The sequence below is a fragment of the Phalangium opilio genome, unplaced genomic scaffold (assembly GCF_054372755.1).
Source record: "Phalangium opilio isolate 3A_F unplaced genomic scaffold, DU_Popi_V2 ptg000209l_1, whole genome shotgun sequence".
Classification (NCBI taxonomy): Eukaryota; Metazoa; Arthropoda; class Arachnida; order Opiliones; family Phalangiidae; genus Phalangium; species Phalangium opilio.
In genome coordinates this window covers 3,463,435-3,475,036 of record NW_028324217.1, presented here as the reverse complement: position 1 = coordinate 3,475,036, position 11,602 = coordinate 3,463,435, and the positions used below count along the sequence as shown (strand labels likewise).

Here is an 11,602-nt window from a genome sequence, read left to right as displayed (position 1 = left end):
TATTACGAATTTATGATATGTTTATACCAATATTATACGTAACTAAATTTAATTAACAACTATAAAGTTATATATCGATAAATACACTTTATAATCTGGCAGAAAATTTAATCTCCTTGCCCATTCTATAAAATTATCTATAAATCTCTACCATATTGAGCTGGATAATTTAGGGCTTGCCCCAAGAATTCATAGCAGTAAAGCAATTCGTGGATGGATAATGAAGCCCTAGTCTCGTGACCTCCCCCAACTTTGCCCCCACCCCGCTAAGCCCGGAGCGGACTTGTTTAGGTTTCCGAAAAGTGACAGAAGGGTGTTGTGAAGTTTTGAACAACGCGATTTCGGGGATAATTAGTTAAGATAAAGCGACAGTTTCGGTTTAGTTAACGTCGGGATAACAGCGTATTACTTTTAAAGTGATACCTAGTAAAATTTATTTCGAAATAAAACCACTAGTGTACCTTCAATCGGAATTACCGCTAAGCCTTGGTCATCGTTTCTCATTGTTTAGTGTTTACCAGAGTTCGTTCCTACACCCGGGGTCCGGGGATGCCAATATATTGGATATTTTAAAATATTGTAAAACACTGTGGTATGAACCGTTTATAATTTTTAACTGTCAAGTGATTTATCATTAAGGTAATGCCACCAACCGTTAGAATAAAGACTTTGTAAACACACCCCATTTTTTGCCGCACTCCAACCAATGGGGAAGTGCCTTTCTTGTTGTCGCATGTTAGATGCCCGCAACAATTCGAGTAATAGCAGCAGTTTTCAGCAGAAACCGTTAGACACGACTGTTTCCTGCAAAGTTGAAGATCTGTCGCAAACTGTTCAAACCACAACAACCCTAACATTGCCTTCCACCGATAACGTCATCAACACCGAAGTCGTTAACAAAAGGAATAGCTTTTTAGAAAGCAATGGCGATTACTACTATAACAGTACGCGTAAAGCTAGCTTTAACGAGAAAAAATACTCAGCTCCGCTCAAAAACTCCTCCTCTAAAACAAATAGCAAAGTTGACAAAAATACTAGTCCGAACGCCAAGAAGGAACGAGAACGAGAATTTTCGGAAATAAAAATTAACACCCTTTTTGAACAATATAAAGATCCTAAAGAGGATGCCATATTATCCGAGGGTATCGAACGGTTTTGCCATGATTTAGAAGTTAAACCTGAAGAATTTGTCGTGTTACTGTTAGCGTGGAACTTTGGCGCAACGCAAATGTGTAGATTTACCCGTGAAGAGTTTATTAATGGTTGTAAGAGATTAAAAGTTGACTCTACAATGGGAATAAAACTAATATTTAACGAAATGAAAGATGAGGTTAGGGACTACGAAAAATTTAAGGATCTCTATAGATTTACGTACAAATTTGGATTGGAAGTCGACCAACGCGTTCTTCCGTCAGAAATGGCCATTCAACTTTGGAAACTAGTCTTTTCGCAGCGCGAACCTCCTATTTTAGAACGATGGCTAGCTTTTCTCGAGAAACATCCTCACGTACGCGGTATTCCTCGTGATACGTGGAACATGTTTCTAAATTTTTGTGACGCTGTTGGAAATGACCTTAGTAATTACGACGATACGGAAGCGTGGCCGTGTTTATTCGACGATTTTGTCGAGTACGAGAACGATAAGACAAATCAGAACTTTGACAAAAGCAAAAACTAAGACCTAAGGTGTCAAATGATGTACTTTAAATTAATATTTCCTTCTCAATATCTTAAGACGTTGAAGCAGTGGCTTATATTCTTAATCACTCGTACTTCAATTATTTTTAATTATTTAAGTGAATTAATAAATAAAGAAAAAAATAACAAATTTTGTCAGCCTTGTGATATTGTAATTGCCCCTTTGAAATGACGGTGGCGTTAAATTTTTTTCTGGCATGACTATAATCTTGACAATAAAATAAAATAAACAAATTTAAGGTTGTAATTTAAACGACAAAACTAAAAAACTGTCTTTTTGGCATCTCGCAATGTTTTAAGTGGCATTACTATAAATTTTGTAAGCTTTTATTTATATCAGCTGGAAACGGCCAAACTGTAAAATAAATTATATATAATTTTCACAATCTAATTGAACTGTTTATTAAAACACCATAGCATACATTTTCCTACACTAATCACCAACAGGAATAACAACAAACTTCAAACTGTTTTATTATAATACCAGTTTCTAGAGTATTAGGCCTAACATCGGCTACGTGAGGTATTATTCACGTACACCAATAGTGGTACTGAGAGGGTAAGAGCTACGTGAACGTGACGTTAACATTGGTAGTGTAATTTCAATTGTATGGCCTGAGCTGACGATTTCCAATATGGCCGACGGAACCGAGGTAAGAGATAGGTGGGTGTGACGTCACGAAAAAGTTCGTAGTGGAAGACTATAGAGAGCTTTCCGTGGGTAAGGAGCTAAGATTCGTGAGAAAATTTTCACGGCCATATTGGTGGGTTCAAACAGAAGTCCATTAAATTAGTGTTCTGGTTCAATTGAAACCACCAATATGGCTGCGAGAACAGTGGTAAGGCTTAGGAGGGTGTGAGTGTGACATAGTACTTCAATACAAAACTTTGCACAAAAGAATTTCTTCAATATTCTATGTCTCATTTCAGTTTAAGTGACCATGGTTGTATTTACATACATTTGTTCTTAAAACATGAGGAATATATTAAGAATAATGTCCCTATTAAAATTCCACAGTTCGTGAAAATGTCGCATACGATAGGTTATTCAAATTTGGCGCCAATGAATCCTTTCTTCTAGGCGGGTAACTGAACTGACTCACTTCAACCTTTTTTTTTCATATATTCTTAAAAAATGGGTTTATGGGAGAAGATTATATTTTACTTTTATTAATTAATACGTAATAATTATGAGCATAAAATATTAAACTTGTTGAGTTACACAAAAAAATAGAGGAAAGGGCTGGAAATAAAAAACACGAATCTTAATTTTTTTAGTTTGGCAGACGACCTTGGAGGAGTGACTGTCAAAAATACCCCGCGGTTTTCAAGTAACAGGAGTCCGAGGCGATAATCTTTCGATAAGTTTCACTTGATAACAGTGAATCAGTTATATTTTGTACTTGTTCGGAGTTGTTATTATATTTTTAAAATTTTATTGGAATTCATTAGTACATAAATAATTCGCGATGGATGAAGCTAAAGGTGAAAAAACCCTACAACCAGCTACGGATCTCCCCGCTCTGAAACTACTCAACTTATTCGGTAAAGAGGATGAACGGGAAATGGCTGCAGCTACTGCAATAGTAGCTGTTCCAGCCAATCCAACGAGATTTAATCCGATGAGAAATGCCAAACTTAAAGTGAAATACATTGCAGTGAAAAGTACGCCTAAAAAACGTGCAGTCAAAAAGGTTCCTGCTGAGCAAAATGTTGAAGACCAAAATGATCCAGCAGTTAAACCTAAAAAACCCGCAGTAAAAAAGGTTGCATCGAAAGCCACTGCAGTGAAAAAACCTGCAGTCAAAAAAATTCCTGCCCCCACACGCCAAGATCCTGCTGCGCAAAATATTGACGAAGTTAGGCCTAAAAAACCGGCAGTCAAAAAGGTTAAAGCGCAAGCCACTGCAGTCAAAAAGGTTTCTGCTCCTAAACGCAAACCTCTCGAGGACCACAAAGATCCGGCGGTTGCAACTAAAACACCCGCAGTCGAAATGATTCCTGCCCCAACACGCGATGTTCCTGCTGCTCAAAATCTTGAGGACCAAAATGATCCAGCAGTAAGACCTAAAAAAACCGCAGCCAGAAAGGTCCCAGCCCGTAAATTGATATTTCCTGATGCCCAAGATGTTGAGGACCAAAATGGTGCCGCGGTTGGACCGAAAAAACCTGCAGTCAAAAAGGTTCCTGCTCGTAAACGCATAGTTCCTGATGCCCAAGATGTTGAGGACCAAAATGGTGCCGCGGTTGGACCTAAAATACCCGCAGTCAAGAAGATTCCAGCTCCTAAACGCATAGTTCCTGATGCCCAAGATGTTGAGGACCAAAATGGTGCCGCGGTTGGACCGAAAAAACCTGCAGTCCAAAAGGTTCCAGCTCGTAAACGCGGAATTCCTGCTGCGCAACATCTTCAGGACCAAAATGTTCTAGACTTTCAACCAGCAACAAATGATTATTCACTCAACAAAGGTCCAGAGGATGGAGACGCAGTATTTCAGATAGAGGAAGAAAAGATTCCCACCCCTAAAAAAAAGTTTCCTATCTCGGAAAGAATAGAAATTGTAGATAAAGTGGTAAGTTAAAAACTATTATAGCTTCACTCACAATACGTTTAACCACGTGGTCTAGTAGCAAGTATTATAAAATATTAACGGGGCAAGAAGTGATATCTATAGTTTATTAGGGAGAAGGTATAAGATGCCTAAGTATTCGCGCGCCATATTCCCAGTCCCCCTTTCAAAATACAAGGGGGACGTAAAAGGAAGGCCGGGCTATTTCGCGGCCTCTCCTCAGTCGGAAAATACAAGTAATTTTCCCGTCATTCGCGTCGCGCTGACGTGAGTTTACAAGAACCAATGACATGCTGGTTGTAATTTAGAGGCGGCGGGGATTAACTCCGGACAGGCTACGTCTTTTGGACTGGAGATTATAAATGTGGGGCGAATTTATACCTTCTCCCTAATAAACTAGATATCACTTCTTGAACGGGGGAAAGCAGGGTCACTACGATTGTCCTCTTGTTTTCTTGCTCCCTTTACGCAAATTAATTATCATCAAAACTAATTATGCTATTCTAAATAAGCTTACACGGTTAATATGCATTTACACCGTAAAACTTAGTATCTACCCAAGGTCAAAAGGTCATTTTTCGATTTGGGCATCTGATTGGTTATTTATTCAATATTCCTCTTTCCGTTGAATCATAAGTTCATAAGATATGTTCCATAAGTGTGACATTACCTATAGAAGTTCGTAATGCTAGGGACTTGGTTTTGCAATCCATCTTCCTATTTAGTCTGTACTAAGCCCAAATTTGACAGCGCCTCACCAGACGTTGCTTTTCGAGAATCTATGACCTACGCTTCATGATATGATAACCTCTCCGTAACCAGTATGGAACATACCTTATGACCTTACGATTCAACCAGGGATAGATTTAATTTTAGAAGTAGGAATGGAGGACGGTTAGTATTTACTTCAGTCCGAGTCATAGACCACCCAGTATAGAGCCCGTCCCTCCAACACGTAGCGAAAAGTTTAAATTATCTTATTGGCTTACTTAATCTACGTTTTGATGACGTTGCTGACGAGGACGGCGAAAAATACGTAATTCCATTTAACCTCTGTGGCTATGACCCGCCTATTCTTTCTTACCCCCCCCCCGTCCCGTCCCGTGGAAGGGGGTCCGGGACTTTGACACGCGCCCAGATTACTCTGTTCTCCATTCCTACTTCAAAAATTAAATCTATCCCTGATTCAACGGAAAGGCCGATTCCAATTCTCAATACACTGATTACGCTACAAAAATCAGGCATACCCACACATTGCCCATCCCTTAAAACCGTGACTATAATGTTCGTTTTATTTGGTCAACAGTCTAGTGTTTTTCCGGAACTTGGTGTAGGCGCAATTCTTGACTTAATGAACCTAGTCACGGACAAACACGTGGACACCGTTCAAACCGCGGTTGAAAAGATAATTAACCATAAGCTGCAAAACCAACAAATTGTAGAGGAGTTCAAAATCCAAAAGGCAACCATCGAGGAAATTTTGGAACCAAACGAATTGGCCATTCCCTTCATTGACCTTACCGATTCGATACCTAACGAAATAAACCATGAAGAGGATAAAGAGGTTGACAATAATTTAGACTTAATGGACTTAGCAAGACAGTTGGCGGGAAATGATAAGCGTGCAACACGTCACGTCGCTGAGAACGTAAAAGTCGATGATCATAAGAACTTCATGGATTTAACGGGAAATACCGAACAAAAACGGAAGAAGTTAGGGGAAACGATGAACACACCAAACTGGGACAATCACATGAAAAATATTGACCAAAAAGTTGATGAATTAAGGAAGATCATGCAGCGATTGCAAGATGATGCACCTTTAAAGGCTTCGAGTTCTGTGGCCAAGAAAACCAGTTACTACGTACCACGGACAGTAACTGCAACTACAACTGCGACTGCGACTAAGGTAATTACCGAAAATTTATTAACTAAAAGGAATTGGGGGCAACATTTGGCGAAAACTGCAAACGCCAAAGCGCATTATCAGGGATAGATTTAATTTTAGAAGTAGGAATGGAGAAGTTAACAGCGTCAAAGTTCCGGACCCCCTTCCACGGGACGGGGGGCGGGGTATGAAATAAAGAGGCGGGAGGGGTCATAGCGACAGAGGTAAAAAGGAATTACGGGAATTTTTCGCCGTCCCCGTCAACAACGTCATCAAAACGTAGTTTAAGTGTGCCAATAAGATAATTTAAACTTTTCGTTACGTGTTAGAGGGAGGGGCTCTATACTGGGTGGTCTATGAGTCGGACTGAAGTAAATACTAACCGTTCTCTATTCCTACTTCTAAAATTAAATCTATCCCCGGTATTATAATTCGTGAATATCTTGCAGGAGAGTGCAACAGCCGCAACATCTAGAAGCGCCCTAACTGAAGACGTTGAAGTCATGATAGAATGTTCTTGTTGCTACAACGAAGTTCCTATCGAATATATGGTGCAGTGCTACGAAGGCCATCTTTTATGCTGTCAATGTTTAGAACGCTATGCCCAAGAATCTGTTTATGGCCAAGGAAAGGGAGAATTGACATGCTTGTCCGTCAACTGCGAAGCCAATTATCCCGAAAGTAAGTAGCTCTGTACGCTCTTAATATTCTTTAGTTATGTAACATGAATGATTCTTCCCGGGATCATGGCACCATTTTTGTTAATTTGCTCGATCCCGCTCATCAAACTTAATTAAGATGGATAGCTTAACTATCGCACCTTGCTAGGGTGAATTAACTATAACTGTTTGATATTTACTAAATCCCAATGCAGCAATCAATCAATTAACCCACAAACCTTGATTGTCTTAATTGACGTGCTGTAACAAAAATTAATTAACACACAAGCGCATGCATGCATGCGCCTTGGCAAATAGTTAAGCAGCGCTAATAGATATAGTAATGATGAGGAATTAACTATTTACATCATGGCGTATGTGATTCGGTTTAGCAATTAACCTTGCCTATAATAAATGTTAATTCTGATTGTTGGTTGGGAAGAATCATGTTATAATTACGGTATCCCGTTTTGTGGTGGTGGTACACTTCTCTCGAAGAGAAGTATTATATATACTTCTGATAATAACAATAACCACTCATTTTAATGGTATTTGTTAAAACAGGTCAGCTCTATCGCGCTTTACCCGAAAAGTTGTACGCAAAATACGAAGAACGTATCAGAGACGAAAATTTGAACATCGCGGATATTGAAAATTTCATGAGATGCAAATTTTGCAATTATGGAGCTGTACTCGGTCCGGAATTTGAATATTTTTCGTGCCCGCAATGCTTTAATGTACCAGACTTACTCTTTAACACTTCATACAACATAACAGGCCTAAATGTAATATATATTTTTTATACAGATGTTTTGCCGTAAGTGCGAGGTACCCTTTAAAGATCACAAGGGTTTAACGTGCGAACAAATTGAGAAAGACGTGGAAACGAAGCTTAGAATTGACTTGTAAGTTGTTGTTGTCGTCAATTTTTCATTTACCATACCATAAGTTTATAGCTTATCTACGTAGATAAGTTATAAACTTATGTCATACACGATTCCCAACCATAAGTTCATAAGATATGTTCCATCCATAAGTTTGTTAATCTGTGGTAACTTCGAAACTGGAGCTTGTAATTTTGAAGTGATTGAAGTAGGGAGGTCATAGATTCAGGGTAAAGCGAGCGACATACGCCTGGTGAGTGGGGCGCTGCTGTCAAATTTGGGTAACTTAGTAAGTTCAGACTAAATAGGACCTAGATGAAACTCGGTCCTAGCTGCAAAATTAATTAACCACCACCTGCACCGAGTGTAGCAGGTAGGACTTCAATTGACTCGCTTAATTCCGTCGTTCTCCTTCTCGAACTAGTTATCTCGAGGACTGTAAGTCCATCTCAGTAGTATTTTTACGAACTTGTATTGGTAGTGCCATTCATACTTATGGAACGGAACATATCACTTATAAACTTATGATAACCAAACCACAACATTTTTAATCATTTTACAGCGAGGAAAAAATGTCCAATGCTAAAATCAGGACTTGCCCTAGCTGCAAATCAAACTTTACTAAGGACAGTGGCTGCAATAAAATGACTTGTCGTTGTGGCGCAACTATGTGTTACATTTGCCGAATGCCAAACGTATTATTTTGATTATTTTAATTTATTTTCCTAATTAGGGTATTTTTTATTTTATTATTATTGTCTCGCGTAATTAATTTATATTTTAATTCAGATTGATTACAAGCATTATTGCCAACACGTCCGATCTCCGACCAAAAAAGGTTGCGCCGAATGCGCAGCTTGCTTTTTATGGTCTAATGCCGATCAAGATGATAAAATGGCCATTTGTGAGATTAAAAAGGATGCTTTAAAAGCCAGAGAGATTGAAGGTAAGTGAAATCAAGAAGGGATATCTATAGTTTATTAGGGAGAAGGTATAAGATGCCGAAGTATTAATTCGCGCGTGCCATAATCCCAGCCAGTCCCCCTTTCAAAATACAAGGGGGGGACGTAAAAAGAGGTCCCGGGCTATTTCGTGGCCTCTCCTCAGTCGGAGGAAAATACAAGTAATTTTCGTTATCATTCGCGTCGCGCTGACGTGCACGAGTTTTAAAGAACCAATGAGATGCCGGTTGTAATTTAGAGGTGGGGATTAACTCCGGACCTACTATACGTCTTTTGGACTGGAGATAAGCTAGATTATAAATGTGGGGCGAATTTATACCTTCTCCCTAATAAATTAGATATATCACTTCTTGGTAAGGGTCTATGGAGGGTGGTCCTTTAGTCATAGAACATTTTAGACTCAAAATCGCCCATAGAATATTTCTGCTAATTTTTTAAGTTATCTTTTATCTTTAAAGGTTTCGCGATGGAACGAGAGATTGGAGTTCCGATGGATACATTAAACGAAAGTATTTCAACAATGGAACCGCCTACTATCATTGCTCAGCCAGTGCCGCCACCAAGGCCTCAACCTGAACCAAGGCCTAGGAAGCGCGGACGCGCTCCAAATGTTGCCAGGGCTCTAGTAATTCCTTGAAATTCATTGTTTCGGTTGTTAAATACGCTCTATTTGTTCTTAAAATCTTTCATTGTTCTTAGTTTTAACAAAAAAAATATAAGAGTTTCTTTTAATGCTTCGTAAAGAATAGATGCGATAGTTTTATGTGGTTCCATTGTATTCGCTTTTTAAAAATGTAATATGTAATATGTATTTTAATAATCATATTGGTTTGTACTATTTTTTCCTTATAGTTTGCCCTAAAAGGGCTAATAAAAGTTTGGCAAAAACCAAGAAAACTAATTTAATTTAATTTAATTTAAGCTTATTTAATTTAAGCTTATTTAATTAGTAAATGTAATGATCAGTAACACGAGGATCCGACTCAATCTCAATTTGGTTCAGTAATTTACAGTATTTAAAAAATAAAAACTTAGCTCACCTTTGAAATTTCTATTAAAAAAGACTCGGGTGGTCTAATTTCTAATCCACGCTTGTTAAAGTCACGTGGTTCACGGGCACGGCTGGGTCATGGGGTCGCCAAAGGCCCATGGCGCCACGTTGACAGCCATTTCAGGCCAAGGCTTATGCGTGATCTTTGAATATTTCATCTTTATTTTTGACTGTTATTTGGTCTTAATTTTATTAAGTTATAATTTTAATTCGTGGCTTAAATAGTAACTATATATAGTAATTAAAGTAATAACTAAGTAATTTCTTAAGTTCTGTTTCACTAGAACTCAAGAAACAAAGCGAAGCGAACAAAGACAAGAACAATCATGACCATAGAGATACAAGAGGAACAGTTGAGAGTCATTTTTGTGACGGTTTTAGGGCATTCGCCCCTTCGCATGTGTGATGGGGTGAAAGACTGGTGGCGCCCCCCTATCGACGAGCGAAGGAGTTATTAATAAGGATGAGCTTAGAGTAGTGGCACTCTATGTTAACTCCCTATAGGGAATAATAAGTCAAAACCTCGGAGATGCCATTACTCCATTTTATACGAGCTAAGAGCGGAAAAACGTATTTTATAAATTTTACACCTGTAAAATCTTTTAAAAAACACTTGGAACTTGTATTTCTACTTACTTTCGAGGAAATACCACCGTTTTCTGAAGGTAAGAGTCTTTTTTTATACATTTATTAGTAATAAAAACATTTAAGGCGAGCTAAGCCTTGGTCTTGTAAAACACGGCAGATTAGTGATTAGCGCGAGGATTAGCGTCGTTTTCAAAATCACTCATCTGCCGTGTTTTACAAGACCAAGGCTTAGCTCGCCTTAAATGTTTTTATTACTAATAAATGTATAAAAAAAGACTCTTACCTTCAGAAAACGGTGGTATTTCCTCGAAAGTAAGTAGAAATACAAGTTCCAAGTGTTTTTTAAAAGATTTTACAGGTGTAAAATTTATAAAATACGTTTTTCCGCTCTTAGCTCGTATAAAATGGAGTAATGGCATCTCCGAGGGTTTGACTTATTATGCCCTATAGGGAGTTAACATAGAGTGCCACTACTCCTTATTAATAACTCCTTCGCTCGTCGATAGGGGGCGCCACCAGTCATTCACCCTATCACACATGCGAAGGAGGAGAAGCGAAAAATCCCTCACAAAAACGTTCAAGGACCGCTTTCCCCAATAGTTTGTCTAGGCTTTAATAGTGTTATAATGTCTATGATCATGACCATTCTCAACGATTTCACTAACTCTGCAATCACTTATCTCCATCTCCATCTCCATTCTTACGCTCCGCAAACATCATCCGGCATGATCCGGCCAAGCCGGCAAAGGCACAAACCATGGAGGAAGGATACGGTATCCTTCCTCCATGGCACAAACTTTTAAATTTAGCAGAATGCTTAGCAGACCACTTTTGAAAGTGTTGCCCAATGCAGGGCCGGAAATAAGCACAGGACACTGGACATTGTCCAATAAAATTTTAAAATGTCCCATAATTTTTTTAAAAACTATGGGGGTCACTGGACAGTTTGACCAATAAATTTTTCAAAGTTTTGTTAGCTTTACTATGAAGATGCAACACTATTTTTGCACACTCCAGTGGACAATGTCCTATAAATTTTGCAGTCAAACGGGGGGGTCACTGGACACTTGTCCTATAAGAAATTTTTCTTATTTCCGGCCCTGGCCCAATGCCCGCTGCGATTCCTAGCTATTACCATGGAGTAGTATTTAAGGAGAATTACTTTCAATGTACAGCACGTTATTATTATTATTATAGCAAAAATGGCATTGTTTACAAAGCCAGCAGGTTTCTTAGATTAAGTTAATCTTCATTATCACTCGAATTATATAATTTAATGTTATTTAATTTTGTTGCACGAAT

General features: G+C 38.5%; 2 protein-coding genes across 3 annotated transcripts; both read left to right on the top strand.

Moving 5' to 3' along the window:
* The first annotated feature begins 254 nt into the window (after window positions 1-254).
* SCCRO3 (defective in cullin neddylation 1 domain containing SCCRO3) lies at window positions 255-2,089 on the top strand. Its single transcript, XM_089854987.1, has one exon. It carries the CDS (start codon window positions 707-709, stop codon window positions 1,676-1,678), a length of 972 nt encoding a protein of 323 aa, XP_089711113.1. The 5' UTR covers window positions 255-706; the 3' UTR covers window positions 1,679-2,089.
* A 935-nt stretch (window positions 2,090-3,024) lies between these two features.
* On the top strand, window positions 3,025-9,552 carry LOC149618426 (uncharacterized). Of its 2 annotated transcripts, XM_089854942.1 has the most exons (9): window positions 3,025-3,243; window positions 3,358-4,271; window positions 5,575-6,177; window positions 6,606-6,837; window positions 7,380-7,552; window positions 7,623-7,720; window positions 8,262-8,394; window positions 8,489-8,645; window positions 9,120-9,552. In XM_089854942.1, the coding sequence occupies exons 1-9, from the start codon at window positions 3,168-3,170 to the stop codon at window positions 9,296-9,298; spliced, it is 2,565 nt and encodes an 854-aa protein (XP_089711068.1). In that variant the 5' UTR covers window positions 3,025-3,167; the 3' UTR covers window positions 9,299-9,552. The 2 variants fall into 2 exon arrangements, with proteins under 2 accessions (XP_089711068.1, XP_089711067.1); XM_089854941.1 differs by having other exon boundaries at window positions 3,025-4,271.
* Window positions 9,553-11,602: the final 2,050 nt, after the last annotated feature.